At 39.0% G+C, this 15,618-nt stretch overlaps 1 protein-coding gene across 2 annotated transcripts in view; it reads right to left on the bottom strand.

The window, feature by feature from the left end:
- The window catches only part of DCP1A (decapping mRNA 1A), a 64,318-nt gene extending 49,807 nt beyond the window's left edge, over positions 1 to 14,511 (bottom strand). Inside the window, exons 1-3 of one of the 2 annotated variants that reach the window (XM_072785893.1) lie at positions 14,295 to 14,511; positions 11,081 to 11,121; positions 8,658 to 8,785 (exon numbers count right to left, since the gene is read on the bottom strand). In XM_072785893.1, the coding sequence (XP_072641994.1) occupies positions 8,658 to 8,785; positions 11,081 to 11,121; positions 14,295 to 14,429 (304 nt within the window). In that variant the 5' untranslated portion in view covers positions 14,430 to 14,511. The remainder of the gene's footprint in view (positions 1 to 8,657; positions 8,786 to 11,080; positions 11,122 to 14,294) is intronic. The other variant, XM_072785892.1, reaches the window with a different exon arrangement.
- Between the last annotated feature and the right edge of the window lie 1,107 nt (positions 14,512 to 15,618).

Here is a 15,618-nt window from a genome sequence, read left to right as displayed (position 1 = left end):
CGTATAGATCCTATATCTGCTTTTTCAGAGGCCAGTCTCTACCTGGAGAATAACCATTCTGGTAGTGTTCCTTGAATAGGACATTCCTCTTAGCATTTTCTTTAAACATGATGGGAAAGATTTTAAACTACTGACCCAACATTTTATTGTTTGCGAGTGTATTCAGATCTATTTATTCCCGAGTAAGTTTTGTTACACTTTTTTCTAGGGAACTGTATAATCTAAGTTTTAAATGTATAGGAAAAAGTCCTTCATAGCTATTTTTTTGCTTTCAAAAAATGTGTATTCCCTATAATTAGTGCAATATATAAAAAATAGATACATTATTCCTAATGTTGCCCATTATGCCCCTCTCCGTTTTATTGCTGTCGGATCAATCAGGTTATAGAGTTTTTGTTGTTGATTTCATTCTGTTCTACTGCAATTTCTATGTTCTGTAGTTAATTGCTACTCATCTGCATTTTCCTTTGACTTAAACCAGATTTCTTTTTTTCTTAACTTCTTTGGCTGGGTAGCCTATACATGGTAACTGTTTTATATATATGGTAATTTTTATAAAATTCTAATATGTATTTGAAAAAATTCAAATTTTCAAATTGTTGGAAGCGGGGATCTTTATATGTCCCTTAGATCAACTTTAACTATTACTGTTTAAATATTTAATAATTGCTTTATTTGTCAATTACTGAGGTGACCTGTTAAAATCTCTCATGATGATTAGGTATTTTTAACATTTGATATATATTTCTAACATATACTAGGTACATACCAGTTTGGAATCATTTTATCTTCTAGGTAAATCAATCCTCTTACCATTATGTGGCAACTTTTACCCTGGTTTTCACCTGAAATCTATCATGTATGACTAACATAGCCTTAGCAGCCTTGTTTGATTAACAGCTGCTTGATACACTGCATTCTATCCCTTTACTTTTCAATCTTTCCAGGTTTTTCAGTTTTAAGTTTTTTGAAAACAGCATTATTCAAATTCTGTATCATCATCCAGTCCCAGAATCTTTTTAAACTGGCTTTTTACTTCACTCAACATCTTGTTCTAGTTTACTGACTTACTTATTTCGGCCATTTCACATTGGGCTTTCTATTTCCATGTGGTGTCCACTCACTTTTTTCCCCACCCTGATTTGTACTGACTTAGAAGACACCTTACATTTGTTTTGCAGTGGTTACCCTGAATCATTTGAACACACACTGTTTATTAAATCTATGGTTAATCAATTTATCTATTCTCACCCCAGTTATGGAATGCTCTAGGTCTAAAGAGCTTTTACCTGATGCTGTCGGTGTCTAGTATTTTTGCTTCACCCTTTTTTTTAAAAAAAAGATTTTACTTATTTGTTCAAGAGAGAGACAGAGAGGCAGAGACATAGGCAGAGAGAGAAGCAGGCTCCCTGCGAGGAGCCCGATGTGGGACTTAATACCAGGACACTCAACCACTGAGCCACCCAGGTTTCTCTTTGCTTCACATTTAACACCTCTATTCAGACTAGTCATTTTGCTGTCTTATACAGTCCATGATTATTTTGATTTACCTCCTTTCTTTGCTCATTATAGATCGTAAACTTCATTTCTTTCTTCTGTGTTCAATTTTCTTCCCTTTCTTAAGTAGGCTCCACGCCCAGTGTGGAGCCCAATGCAGAATTTGAACTCACAGTCCTGAGATTGAGACTTGAGCCGAGATCAAGATCGTCAGCCACTTAACCTAACCGAATGAACCACCCAGACGCCCCACACTTTTCTTATTTCTGAACCAAATTAAATACAATTAAGAATTCAGTTGCATTAGGAGCATTTCAAGTGCTCAACAGCCTATGTGGCTAGTGGCTACCGTGTTGGACAGCACAGCTTTCCAAGCACCTACAGCAAGGGGCTGCTGGAGGCAAAAGCTCTGTTTTTGTTGAAAAATGTCTTTATTTTGTTCTTCTGGATTATTGAAGTATGTGTTGTTTTTTCCTCTGTACTCTGAAAACATTTTTCCTTTGTCTTGCAAACTCAGTAGCTGCAACTAAAAATGCTGTTAGTTTAACTGATGCCCCTTGTAAATAATCAATCTCAAGTAGCCTTTGGTTGCCTCTGTCACTTTGCATATTTCTACTTTTTATGTTTGGTGCCTTATTCTACTTCCTAAATCTGAGATTTTTGACTTTCAAATATTCTAGAAAATTCTTAGTTATAATCTCTTCAAGTACTGCCCTCTTAAATCTATTCTGTCATTCTGAAATTCTTCTCTGTTATGTGTTAGATTTTCCAATACTATCCTCTTGGTTAGATTTTCTATTTCCTTTCCTTTCTTGGATGCATTCTGGAAAACTCCCTCAGTGTCTCTTCCAGTTTCCCAATTCTCCTTTCTGTTGTTACAAATTAACTAGAGTCCAGATAAAGAGTTTATTTCAATAATTAAAATTTTAATTTCTAGAAACTTGACTTGGTTATTTTTCAAAGCTACCTGTCAGTTTTTTAATAATCTACAACTGACATTTACATCCATTAAAGTCTCTATCTGATCATTTCACTAAAGTTTTGTGGAAGGGTTGGCTAATCATGTTGTTTGTTATATTCTACCTTTCACTGATTGTGAATTATTTCCTTATATATTTAGTAATTTTGTGAATTATTTCCTTATATATTTAGTAATTTTGGACCATGAGGCTTGTCGATGAGATCCCCAGGCAATCTGGGTGTCTCTCAAGAAGGATTTTGCATTTGCTTTTGCCAGGTGTCCTAGAGTACTTACCAGCTGAGGATCAATTTTTATGTTAATTTTTTGGCCTGGATAAGAAATTACACCAAGTGAATGGTATAACCTGAACCCCAAATCTGTATTGGAGAAGGCTAATGGTTACAATTACTGAGGGGAGACTTTTTCCCTGTAACCCATAGACCACACCGAGACAGAAAGGTTTGCCTTGTCCTCCTCCTAGGTTGGTGGGCTGATATCTTCCTTTTTTTTTTTTTTAATAAAGATTTTATTTATTTATTCATGAGAGAGACACACACACACAGAGAGGCAGAGACACAGGCATAGGGAGAAGCAGGCTCCATGCAGGGAGCCCGACGTGGGACTCGATCCTGGGTCTCCAGGATCAGGCCCTGGGCTAAAGGTGGTGCTAAACCGCTGAGCCACCTGGGCTGCCCTGGGCTGATATAATTAAGTCATATAATTAAGTTCATTAGAGGACCTGGCTGTTATGTATGTATGCATGTCCCAGCTCCACCTCTCCACCTGTGAGAGCTCAAGGCCTTGTCTCCTGACCCCATGTAACTGTCATGGGCTCCTTATATGGAGGAGAACTCCATACCTAAGAAATCCTAATAGCTGGCAGCCAGTTGGTTTATAAGCTTCTCACTTCAGCTTTCAGTTTTCACTCTGATGCTGGCCCACTGCAATGTCTCCTATTCTCTTTTTGGCTAAGCTATGCATTTAGTATTTTAAACAGCATTTCTAAATGTTTGTAGGATAAAGATAAAGATTTCTTGTTATGACATTGTTGGACAGGAGCTGAAGGATATTTTCTTTGACATACATATGCCACAGAACTTCTAGAAGTTCAGAGTCTCCAAAGAATGATTTTATAATAAAGTTAATAGAATGGATTTTCCTTACAAATGAAAACAGAAGTTTAGTGGATTAGTAGCAATGCCTGTGTTTAAGCAATAAAAAACTGTTTCTTCAACTAATCAAAGATAAAATTATCATCAGTTTTTTAGGGAGAGGTGTCCACAAATTAAACATCATTAAACTAATACGAAGTTTTAGCTGGGAGGGTACTATATGTTCCAGTACACTGATCAAAATGAACACCACAATCCACGAATCAGAACTGCTGCCGTTGAGAGTTTAAAAAATCTGTATGCTCTAAAATTCTAAAATTTGCCATTGAGTTTAAAAATCCGTATGCTCTAAAATTTCTCATTTTTATTATGTATATATTTTCAACTTATCACACCTCAGGCTATCTAGTAATGGCCCCTATAACATCTGAAGATAATATCTGTAAACACAGTCTCCAGACTGTCATGGTGCTAGCCAGAAGGGACGGGAAGAAGGGCACGATGGGCCTAGGTTATAAGAGAACCTGGATAATATTAAAATCCTTATGACTCTCTCACAATAAAGATATTTTGGCTTGGGTCCAAGATGGAGGCAAGTGTCTGTAATATTTTATATTTGTAAGTGCCTGATAAAATACCTTCATGTATATGATGCCCTTTTAAGATAAGTAGGTCAGATTAATGGTTTACGTGATTTATCCAAGGTTACAGCCTGAAAATGGCAAAGCCTAGAATAGAATTCTTTTCTGAAAATTAAACTGCATGCCAAAAGAGTGTTACCATGGCAAGCCCCCCTCAGGGACATCTATAGCTTTCGTATCTAGAAATCATTTATAAATTTTAAAAAAGAATAACTAAATGAGAGGCATAAAAATTGAACTCAAAGCTCCCGTAGTGCTTGTTTAATTCAGGTCTGGCACAGTACAAGGGTGTGTTTGAACATGGGTTCATGCTTTAGACTTCTGCTGTCCGATACAGAAGCCACTAGCCACGCATGGCTACTTCAACACAAACTGATTAAATTAACTTAAAAAAAAAAAAAAAGAAAAAGAAAATTTCCTTGTTGCACTAGCTACACTTTGAGTGCTCAGCAGTCACATTTAGCTGGTGGTTGCTCTTTAGGGCAGGATGGATATAGAGCATTTCCATTATTGCAGAGTTGTACAGGACAGCCTCACTTCAGAATGTGGATAATGAAGTGATTTTATTATGGAAGCTGAGTAAAAGAATATGGATTTCGAAGACTTGAATGCTGCCTATGTCACTTATAAGCTTTGTGACTTTTTAAAAGAAATATTTTTTTATTTATTCATTCATGAGAGAGACAGAGAAAGAGAGGCAGAGGCACGGGTAGAGGGAGAAGCAGGCCCCACCCATGTAGGGAACCCGACGCGGGACTTGATACTGGGTCTCCAGGATCATGCCCTGAGCCAAAGGCGGCGCTGGACCACTGAGCCACCCGGGCTGCCCTCTTTGTGACTTTTTAAAAAAATATTTTATTTATTTATTCATGAGAGACACGGGGGGCGGGGGAGGGCAGAGACATAGGCAGAGGAAGAAGCAGGCTCCATGTAGGAAGCCCGATATGGGACTTGATCCTGGGACCCCAGGATCACACCCTGAGCCAAAGACAGATGCTCAAATGCTGAGCCGCCCAGGCGACGCATCCTTGTGACTCTTGAGCAAGTTCTTAACTTCTCTGGGACTCTTGTTTCCTCAATGTAAGTCAGAAATAGGGTGTTAGGAACCACACTTTTGCTTAATTAACTACAGAATCTGCAATCTTCCCAACCCCCATTGCAGTCTCCTGGCTGCTGAAAGGCTCTTTCTTGATCAGTATAGAAACATATATAGCTTCCAAAATATTCAACAGAATCATCAAATCTAAGACTCTGGCTAGTATAAGCATTTTCTCTGGAATATTTTACTTTTCCTTTTGGGGGTGGGAGAAATTATATACATAAAAACCAAAAAATCAAATCAAAACAATTTAGAACTGGAAAAATTATAGTTCAATTTCCTATTAACTAAAAATTGACTTGAGTGAAAGAAGCTGGATCTGAAGGGGCCATGAGTAAAATGGGTCAGATGTCTCAGCGGTATTTCTCACAAGAAAATGACAGAGCAGCTACAGAATCAGGTATAATTACCTGTATACACACTCAGACACTAATTAACTTTTTGTTTAAAGAACAAATCCCTTAACAACTCAACAGCTTGCAGACCTGACAGGACTATTTTCCACATTTAAGACTAGGCAGACAAAACATATACTCGAGAGAGGCCTTCACACTCCCAGAATCACTTTATGCTGTCACTTCTCCCCAATACAGCTGTTCCTTTAAATACCTTCCCCAAGCTCCTCTTGTAGACTGTTTCTAATATGCCCACAGTGTTGTACTTGACCTTTTCAGGCCTTTCTCTAGTCTGAAAACAAGCTGATGTGCTACTGAATTTCTAATTAGCAATACCAGAAACTGTATGGCCCCTTAGAAGATGATTCAGTGCCTCAATTAACCGGGGAACTGGACAACCTTGTTAAGTGAGTTTTCTGTTCAAGAAAACTTTTATTTTCACTTCTTATTGAAAATCTTTCTAAAATAAAATGTGTTAATGTACCTTTCTGCTCAAGAATATTCTAATTAACATAATAAACACTCCTGATGGTTTCAGGTTTTATGACAACAAATTAATCTATGATAGTAGAGTGGAGTTAAAGTAACAGAAAATTGACTTTTTAATGCTGACCCCCTGTTAACATTCGTGATATTTGCTAGATTCTTACAAAATGAAACCTAATATTAGCTTATTTTCTTATAATTTGCCTTCATTTCTTCCACACATGGACTATAGAAATATTTCCAGATAACTGAGGCTCTGATTACTTAAGTTTTGATTAGTCATGATTTATTTTATTTTTAAAAAATATATTAAAAAGAGAGAAAGCATGAGCGAGGGGAAGGGAAGAGGGAGAGACAGACTCCCTGCTGAGCAGGGAGCCAGACATGGGGATTGCTCCCAGACCTTGGGATCATGACCTGAACCAAAGGCAGACACTTAACTGACTAACCCAAGCGTCCTGATTAGTCATGATTTAATTATATTTATGTTATGTTGCACTTTTAACTACACAGGAACGTTTGCTTGTGTAAGAAATACTATGATTCATATCAGGCTTATACTAAATAATTGAATCCATAAGTCTGATAATTTTCCTGACTACCTTTTACAAATTTTTTTTTAAAGATTTTATTTATTTATTAGAGAGAGAGAGAGAGAGGACAAGCAGGGGGAGTAGCAGAGGGAGAGGGAGAAGCAGGCTCCCCAAAGAGCACAGAGCCTAATGTGGGGCTCGATCCCAGGACTCTGGGATCATGACCTGACTGGAGGCAGATGCTTAACCAACTGAGCCACCCAGGTGCCCTCCTGACTACTTTAATAATCAAACCTTTCTTAGAAGCAATAGCTAGATTAGGTTTCCAGGTAGTAAAGAGTAGAATTAAGCCACTGTCCCTTAAAAAAAAATATGGATCTGTGTTCCAATGCAGAATTTCCCCTTTAACAGAATGTTCAGCACAAAGAAAACTGCCATCTGAAGTAATTCTATTGTTAACATTAATTTAAATAAGTCCATCTGAACTTAAGGTATTAAAAAGCATTTCCAATATGGTGCCAGAAGTTAAAATCTCAGAGAATTATCTGGACAAACAGTTCACTGAAAAATCAAGAGACTATTTTACTTAGATATTTAAAATGTGAAAAAATTAAAATTAAAAAAAAAAAGTGAGCTGTAGGGAAGAATTTGGGGCTTCCGGCTCTGAAATAGGCCTGACCATTCCTCATTCAGGGAACTAAAAGATGCAGAATTTCCAGAGCTTCTTATACTTCATACCAAAGACATTCCTCTGGTACTAGTTACCTTGTAGTCAAGTGAAATCCAAACAGTAACTTTTCCTTTTTTTATTTTTTGTAGTCACTGTTCCTTTTTTTTTTTCTTTTTTTAATTTTATTTTTATTTATTCATGAGAGACAGAGAGAGAGAGAGAGAGAGAGAGAGAGAGAGAGAGGCAGAGACCTAGGCAGAGGGAGAAGCAAGCTCCATACAGGGAGCCTGATGTGGGACTTGATCCTGGGGCTCCAGGATCACGCCCTGAGCCAAAGGTAGGGGCTAAACCGCTGAGCCATCCAGGTGTCCCTCACTTTTCCTTTTTAAGTGAGAAGTAACATTTCTCCAGCTATCTTCATGGATGATAGTTACAGTCACTCTACTACTATAACCAGCTCCGACCTACCCACAGTCAGTGTCAGTCTCTCTTCTGTCTCAAACACTCATACCTTCAACACCCATGCTGAAATACAGGACCTGAGGATACTTTTTTTGTATCTTAACTTCTTGAAAGGGCCATTCTAACTTTGTGGACTGTATGCAACCCTTCTCAAAAGTCTGTAAAATGCCTGAAAGGACCCTGGAACTAGGGAACAGAAAAAAGGGTCATCATCCTCACTCTCCAACTGGAGAGCTGCCACTCACCTCTGAGTCTCAGCTCACCTAACTGCTTGTCTGTCCCACACAGGTTATTGTATTAACATTAAAGTACAATAGCTCTTGGCCCAGAACTTGTTCACAGTAGATACTCAATAAACACATTGAAAAATATCACTACAAGGGCAAAGATAGTACTTTCTTTGTGGATAGAAATATCAGTCCCCATCCTGTCTCTCTCAAACTAAGTTCTGTTGCTCAAGGGCATGGGTAGCCAATAATTCAGTGTCACAACCAAAACAAAGGGTGAAACTTATTTTCATAAAACAAGCAACAGGAGTATAATATAATGCTATTATATGGAAGAGTATATTTAACTACAACAATACAAAAAGTTACCGTATATAAGAGTGTTTCAATTTTAGAAGCCCAATTTAAAAGGTCTATAAAAGTAAAGTCTTAGTAAAAATCTCTTTTATATCCCTAAGAGTATAGATTATTTTTTTATTGTACTTGAAACTCCAGCAATAATGTGATGATAGAAGCTATAGTCATTCAATTTTAATTGTAAATATATGAATCATAATAAAACAGGCATACTTACAGCTTGCATTTCTATACAGAAGAAATGGTTCATGGAGCTGAAATTCCAAATCTTTATTCACTGGTTCAACCAGATTGTGCATATTCAGTCGATTCACAATGGTAAAACCATGGTAAGGTGAGGCTGACCTTAGATTTGACAGAAGAAAAAACCCTGTAATCACTGTTTAATTTGCAGAAATGTTAGCTACTTCTTTATTTCCATTTCAAAAAATAACTACATTAAATATTGTTGACACTTAAAATCTGTAAACAAAAAATTCAAGTGAGATCATATCCCTTCTCTTTTCAGACATTTCCAAGGACTTAGTCCCCCAGAGTAAAGGCCAATGCCCTTACTAAGGCCACTAAAGCTTTGGCTGATAGGTGCTCTCTTTGCCTTCACCTCCTCTGCCTCTTCCCTTGCTTCTGCTCTAACCACACTGAGCTTGTCACTCTCTCGCTTCTACCTAAAGACCTCTGTCCGGACCACTTGCCCAGAATCTAGTTATCTTACCCCTCCACATGCTTTTCTTCAAATGTGACTTTTTCAAAGACACTTACCACAGAATTACTCTTTCTCAGGATCCCAGTCTGCTCTCAAGTTCAATACCTCCAACTCTCCTCTTTTTTTCTATACCACTTACTTATTTCTCATATTTATTGTCTTTCTCCCCTAAAATGTAAACTCCATGCAAACACGTTTTGTCTTATTTTTTCCAGATATATCCTAAGACAGACACGTACTAGATGTTTAATAAACACTTGTGTTCAACAAAAATATCACTTATTTTAAACACAGTATAGACTTGGTTTTAATAATAACTGTCCACTATACTTATGATTTTTTTTCTTACACCAAATAGGTCTTCCCATAGTTCTCCTGAGTTAAATAGAAAATGCCTTGAATTCTACGATAACAAACATCTTTGGTTCTCATATAAGTGATTCAGTACATGATCCTCTAGACACTCTTCAAACATATATAATACTTCATAGTTTATCAATCATTTCTCTGTGTACATGGGGGAGATTTTAGAATCCTACTCTACAGATTAGGAAATAAACTCAGAATGATTAAGGCCTTTGCCCAAAGTCACACAAATACTGTGACCAGAATGCAGCTTTAGGTTTTCTGACTCCAAATCCAGGCTTCTTCTACAGTAAGGTCTCTGCAAAACAATATTCTTACATTGTAGCACACCTTTATCCAAGGTACATAAATGTTCTCATATTTCCCCAAATTTTTTATTAAGATCAATACTCTATAAGCCTCCATGAATTTAATTAAGTCAAATAATTTATTCTACTAAATTTTGTATTTTCTACAACCAGTGGATCTGTACCATACTGTTACAATGAGGGCAGGAAAGTACTTTCCAAATAACAAAGATACCAAGATTCTAACAACAACTGATGAGTTTCTAGAGATTTATAGAGGTAATAAAAAATAATAAAGTAGGTGAAGGGTAAAGGCCACCACTCCCCCATTTTTTAAAGGAGAAAGATGAAGGACAAGGAACAAAGTAGCAAAGAATGATGAGCTTCTATAGTTACTATGTAATATCTAAGCACTTACTTATAAAGGAAGGAAAAATCAGTGTGTTTAGATAAGATCTTAAATCTGTACACCAATATTTAGAGGAATATTTGACAAATTCTTGTTACCATCAATGGAAAAAGGTAATCCTTTAAAAATAACTCAATAAAAAAAATGTGGGGAGGAACAGATATCAGTAATAATTTCTGCTGAATCCCTAAATATTAGGAACCATGGGGAGGAACCAGTTGTAGTCAGAGCAAGCCCTAAGGGAGATCCAGGAAAACAAGGAATTCCATGACTATCCTTTACCGTGAGTTACAGTTAGGACACAAAAGTTGCTTAATAAAACAAAGGGTTCAATTTGCAAACCAATCACGTTTTAGATAATCAACTTGCAGGAAAGTTGAAAATAAAAAATGTGCAATTGTATAGTCTAGGCTTCCTAATGGATTCTCAAACTAAGATGACACATTACTAAAGACACTGTACACAGTCCAGAACTTTCTTGGCAGGGAGGGGGTCAGAAAAGGGACAGAACCAGAATTGTAAGAAGATGACTCATTTAGTAACTACATATAATAGACTGACCTTTCAACTACATTATTTTATAGGTAGTTTATGAATTATATTTTTCTTTCTTTACATATGTTTAGTACAGGGGAAGAAGGCATCTGTTTTAGACTCACTCATTACTAGAAAATGTTTTCTATTTTGAGATAGCTTTGCTAGGTTCCTAAATTCTAGCTCTGTTTATTCTGAATCACAGGAAAGCCCAAAGAAGGGACATAATTTGGTTAAGATTTCCCAGCTAGAAATGGATGAAGAGGGTCTAGGAGGAAGGTTGCAAAGACAACAAGGCTGAACCAAAAATACATATGTAGCATTTTTTAAAAAAAGCTTACCTTCGATATACAAATAAGGTCCCTTCTATATCAGTCTTCTCCTATAACAGACAATGAGGTCATTAGTTTTTCCCCTCATAATCCAACCCCAAATGATCCTAATGGAGAAGAAATACTTCATATTTAGGATGAACTTAACTTATTTTAAAATTAGTTCCTTTAGAACAGGTCAAGTAAGTCTCTTACTCTACAAACTAGTGTTACCAGTTTCTTTTGTAACCTTTCTGTGCTCTTGATGTATACTAATGTATCCACAATGTTCAATCTGCAACATGTCTGTTGTCTGTAGCATTTTTCTTTTTTAAATTTTAGGGTGAAAAATCTTAGAATTAGCCCCCCCCCTTCTAAATATTATTTGAGAGAGTGCAAGTGTGCATGTGCACATGGGGGAGGGGCAGAGGGAGAAAATCTCAAGCAGACTCTCACAATCCTGAGGTCATGACCAGAGCCTAAACTAAGAGTTGGATGCTTAAGCGAGACACCCAGGCACCCCACTTTCCCTTTCTGAAGCTAAAATGTCTTCCTCCGATTTTTAAATTTTAAAGCCAAGCTTCTGTATACTGCAATTCCTTCACTTTTAAAGTTTATCAAAGTTATTAGGGAAGGAAAAAAAAGAAAACATTATATCCTAGGATACTTTGCTTCATCATTGGACGATTTGGGTATATTTTGATGAATGGCAAATTTTGTGGTTTGTTAAGAAATACTGTCGAACACAATTTTTTATTCTTAAACCTTTGTTGAAGAATCATGAAACCTGAAGCTATACTCTGCCTTAAGGTAATTATTATAAAATGTATAACTAAAACATTTTAAGAATATGAAACATCTTGATTAAAAGTACAACTCATTATCTTTCATTCGCTGTGACAAGTGTATTTAGGTGTTAGACACAATGTTTTTAAAAAAACCCAAATAACTATATTAGTGGCAGTTCACAGCTTAGGTAGAAGTGATGTATTTTAATGCAATCCACAAACTGTTAGAAAACTTTAAATGCTAGTCATATCAAATTGGGTTTGTTGGGATAAAAACATTTAAAAAATATTTAACATGCTGAGAGTATTGCCCTATCATAAACATCATCATAAAAACTTTTCCTTCCTAAGGATTCACAGGCTTTTTCTTGCCTTTCAAATGTTAAATTATTAAAAAAGAAATTGGCAATCTATGGTCTCACAGTGAAAGAAAACTTGCTCAAACAACACTGTGCAAAGTTACAACTCACTGTAAAATAAAAATACAAAAGATTTTGGTTATGCTCTATGGGCCATTAACCAAACGAACAGCTTCTTTTTCAATCCAGATAGATATAATTTGTATTTCATATTTAAAGCAGGACTCTACAATCAGAATTCTACAATTCTGAAAGTCTGTGAAAAACTAGAAATATGAGTGTTAGTCATAAGTTCCTGCCCCCAAGTCTTCATCATTTGTCTGCAATTCACATCTCACAAATTTATATGCAGACCAAATAAAGAAAAATGATTCAGAACAATTCAAACTAAGGCAATGTCTAAAACAGCTACGCTAAAAAAAAAAAAAAAAAAAAAAAGCAAAAAAACTTAAAAATAAGAATAAAAATCTGTAAGTTTGCTCTTTGTGGTTTTCCATACCTCTTCTTCCAGGAGGGGAAGAAAGAAGATAAGGTAAAAAAGCAAGAGGATCCTGAAAGCTCTCTTCATCTAAGTGTTTATAAACGTCAAATGATTTTCATACAATTACTGTTTAAATATAGCCTATGAGTCTGTTTTATACCGTAAAGGGCACATTACGATAATCTTTCAGGGTTTTGTTAGTAGTATTTCATTTTTCACTGAAATGTGAATGTGACTTGTTTATGAAATCAATCCAACAGACGTTGACAGATCATCTGCCAAAAGTAAAGCCTAAAGGAGTAAAGCATGGAGGGTCAATTGCTAGAAAACTGGAAATTATGTTACTTTTATTTTTATTATTATTATTTTTTAAAATAGTTTTTTTTTTTTTAAAGATTTTGTTCATTTATTCATGAGAGACAGAGAGAGAGAGAGAGAGGCAGAGACACAGGCAGAGGGAGAAGCAGGCTCCATGCAGGGAGCTCGACGCGGGACTCGATCCCGGGTCACCAGGGTCACGCCCTGACCTGAAGGCGGCGCTAAACCGCTGAGCCACCCGGGCTGCCCCTATTATTATTATTTTTAAATATTTTATTTATTTATTCATGAGAGACAGAGGCAGAGGGAGAAGCAGGCTCCATGCAGGGAGCCCGACAGGGGACTCGATCCTGGGTCACCAGGGTCATGCCCTGGGCTGCAGGCAGATGCTCAACCGCTGAGCCACCCGGGCGTCCCGAAAACTGGAAATCACGTTACTTTTAAACGGGGCCCAACAAGTCAGACAACAGACCCAATGTAACTTTTCGGACCCCCTCCCGTGCAAAAAAAAAAAAAAAAAAAAAAAAAAGGCAAGCAAAGCCAACAATTACTTAGTAGGAAGGGAGCATTCCGAGGCGACCTCACCAGCAGCACAGCTGGAACTAAAACGCATTTACAGGGTCTCTTTTCCAACGGCTTCAAAGAAATGCAATTAACACGGAAGCCCTTTTCCTTAAGTGCCTTGAAATCCCCCCCACCCAAAAAAAAAAAAAAAAAAAAAAAACCTCTGTAAATAGACAGTACAGTTAGATAAAAGCCGGACTTACCCTCACCACCTCTCTTCCAAGAATGGAAACTAATTGGATTCGAAGCTTTATAAACCCAGATGACCTGGGCGAAGGGGGCTCTTATTTACGTGCCCGTCGGGGGGCGGGGGGGGGGGAGGACGCGTGTTTACTTTATGGATCACGCACAGGTAGTTTACCCCGGAGCCCGCACGGCCTCAGGCAGCGCCTTTCAGGTGTGTCTCCGACCCCCCGGTTCCCATCCTCCAGCACGTCTGCAAGGGAGGCAGCCCGCCCAGGTCTGCCCGGACCGGACCGGACCGGACCGGACCCCAGCCCTCCCTCCCTCCTCTCGGCTCTTCCTCCCAGACGTCCTGGGCCTGCCTCCCTCGCCCCTCTCCGCACAGCCCCTGGAGGCCCTGGCGGCCCTGACACCCTCCAGCGGCCGGTCGGTCCGTCCCCCGCCCCCCCAACCCCCGCCTCCCCGAATCGCCCCCAACTCCGGAGAGTCCGCGCGGCCCCTTTAAGAGGCGGCGGCCGGGCGGACGACCTCGGAGGCCGCGCCGCACTCACCCACTGGTTGGCCTTGGGGCAGAAGGTGTACAGAGCGACCTGGCCCGTGAGGTCTGCGATGCTGGTGATGTAGGGGTCGTGCTGCTTCAGGGCCGCCAAGCTCATCTCCTGCCCAGCTCTACTCAGCGACTCCATCTTGAATTCCGGAGCCGAGCCCCTCCGGCGGGGGGCGGAGTCGCGGACAGGAAGGTGCCATCGAAGCAAAGTTCCCCCGGCTGCGTCAGCACCTTCCACTTCCGCTTCTTCGCAGGGCCTCGCGGAGGGGCGGTAGGTACGACGGCTATTGTGCTCCGCTACGTCCACAACCCCCGGATGCCGGGTTCCGGGGTTCCTGACGCCCGAGGCTCTTGGGGTGACGTTGGGGGCAGGCGAGGGCAGGCGAGGGGGAGGGGGCGCAGGTTCTCCCTGCCTTTGGGGTAAAATGTCCTGACAGCGGGATCGGAGGCTGTCCGGGAGCTTTCTCCAGCTCTGGCTGTGTGTGGGCTCCACCATCGTGGGGACAGCATGGAGAAGGGAGGGAGGGGGAGAGGCAGGACCCCAAAAGTCACCCCAGATCGTCCATCTCACTACATCACAGCCGTCAACAATTTGGTGGGGTTTTTTTTCTTTTAATATTTTATTTAAATTCAGTTTGCCAACATATAACACCCAGTGCTCACCCCATCAAGTGCCCTCCTTAGTGCCTGTCACCCAGTCACCCCAATCCCCTCCCCCTTCCCTTTCTACAACCCTTGGTTTGTTTCCCAGAGCCAGGCATCTTTCATGGTTTGTCTTCCTCTCTAAAGCAAGTGCTGGGTGGAGACATCCCTAGCTCAGAGTTGCACACTAGCCAGGGTAATCTGGTAGGGGAATCCAGAGACTCCTTCCTTCCCCCCAGAGTCCTTTCCTCTGTACCATGGCTACCTTCCTTCATCCTTGAGAATGAGTCTCAACTCCCCTCCAGCTACTTTCAATCCAATATTTAAAAATCTGTACCCTAGTTTAAAAAGATTATGCATTTTTTGCATAGGTAATACAAAATTCAGACACACCTGAAACTAAAAAAATTTTTTTTTAAAGTAGACTTTTCTTCTTTTATTTATTTATTTTTTTACTTTTCTTCTTTTAAAAATAATGATTTTATTAAGGTGTAGTTGTCATATAACACTATTAGTTTCAGGTGGACAGTATAGTGACTTGATATTTGCATACATTGCAAATGATGACAGCCACAGCCCAGCCAACATCTATCACCATGCATGGTTACAAGAATTTTTTTCGTGGTAAGAATCTTCAAGATCTGGGTCTCCTAGCTGCTTTCAAATATGAATTACTATTATTAGCT

This window comes from Canis lupus, chromosome 19 (assembly GCF_048164855.1).
Source record: "Canis lupus baileyi chromosome 19, mCanLup2.hap1, whole genome shotgun sequence".
Classification (NCBI taxonomy): Eukaryota; Metazoa; Chordata; class Mammalia; order Carnivora; family Canidae; genus Canis; species Canis lupus.
The sequence above is the reverse complement of the archived record's forward strand: the minus strand, read 5'-3'. Positions and strand labels throughout refer to the sequence as shown.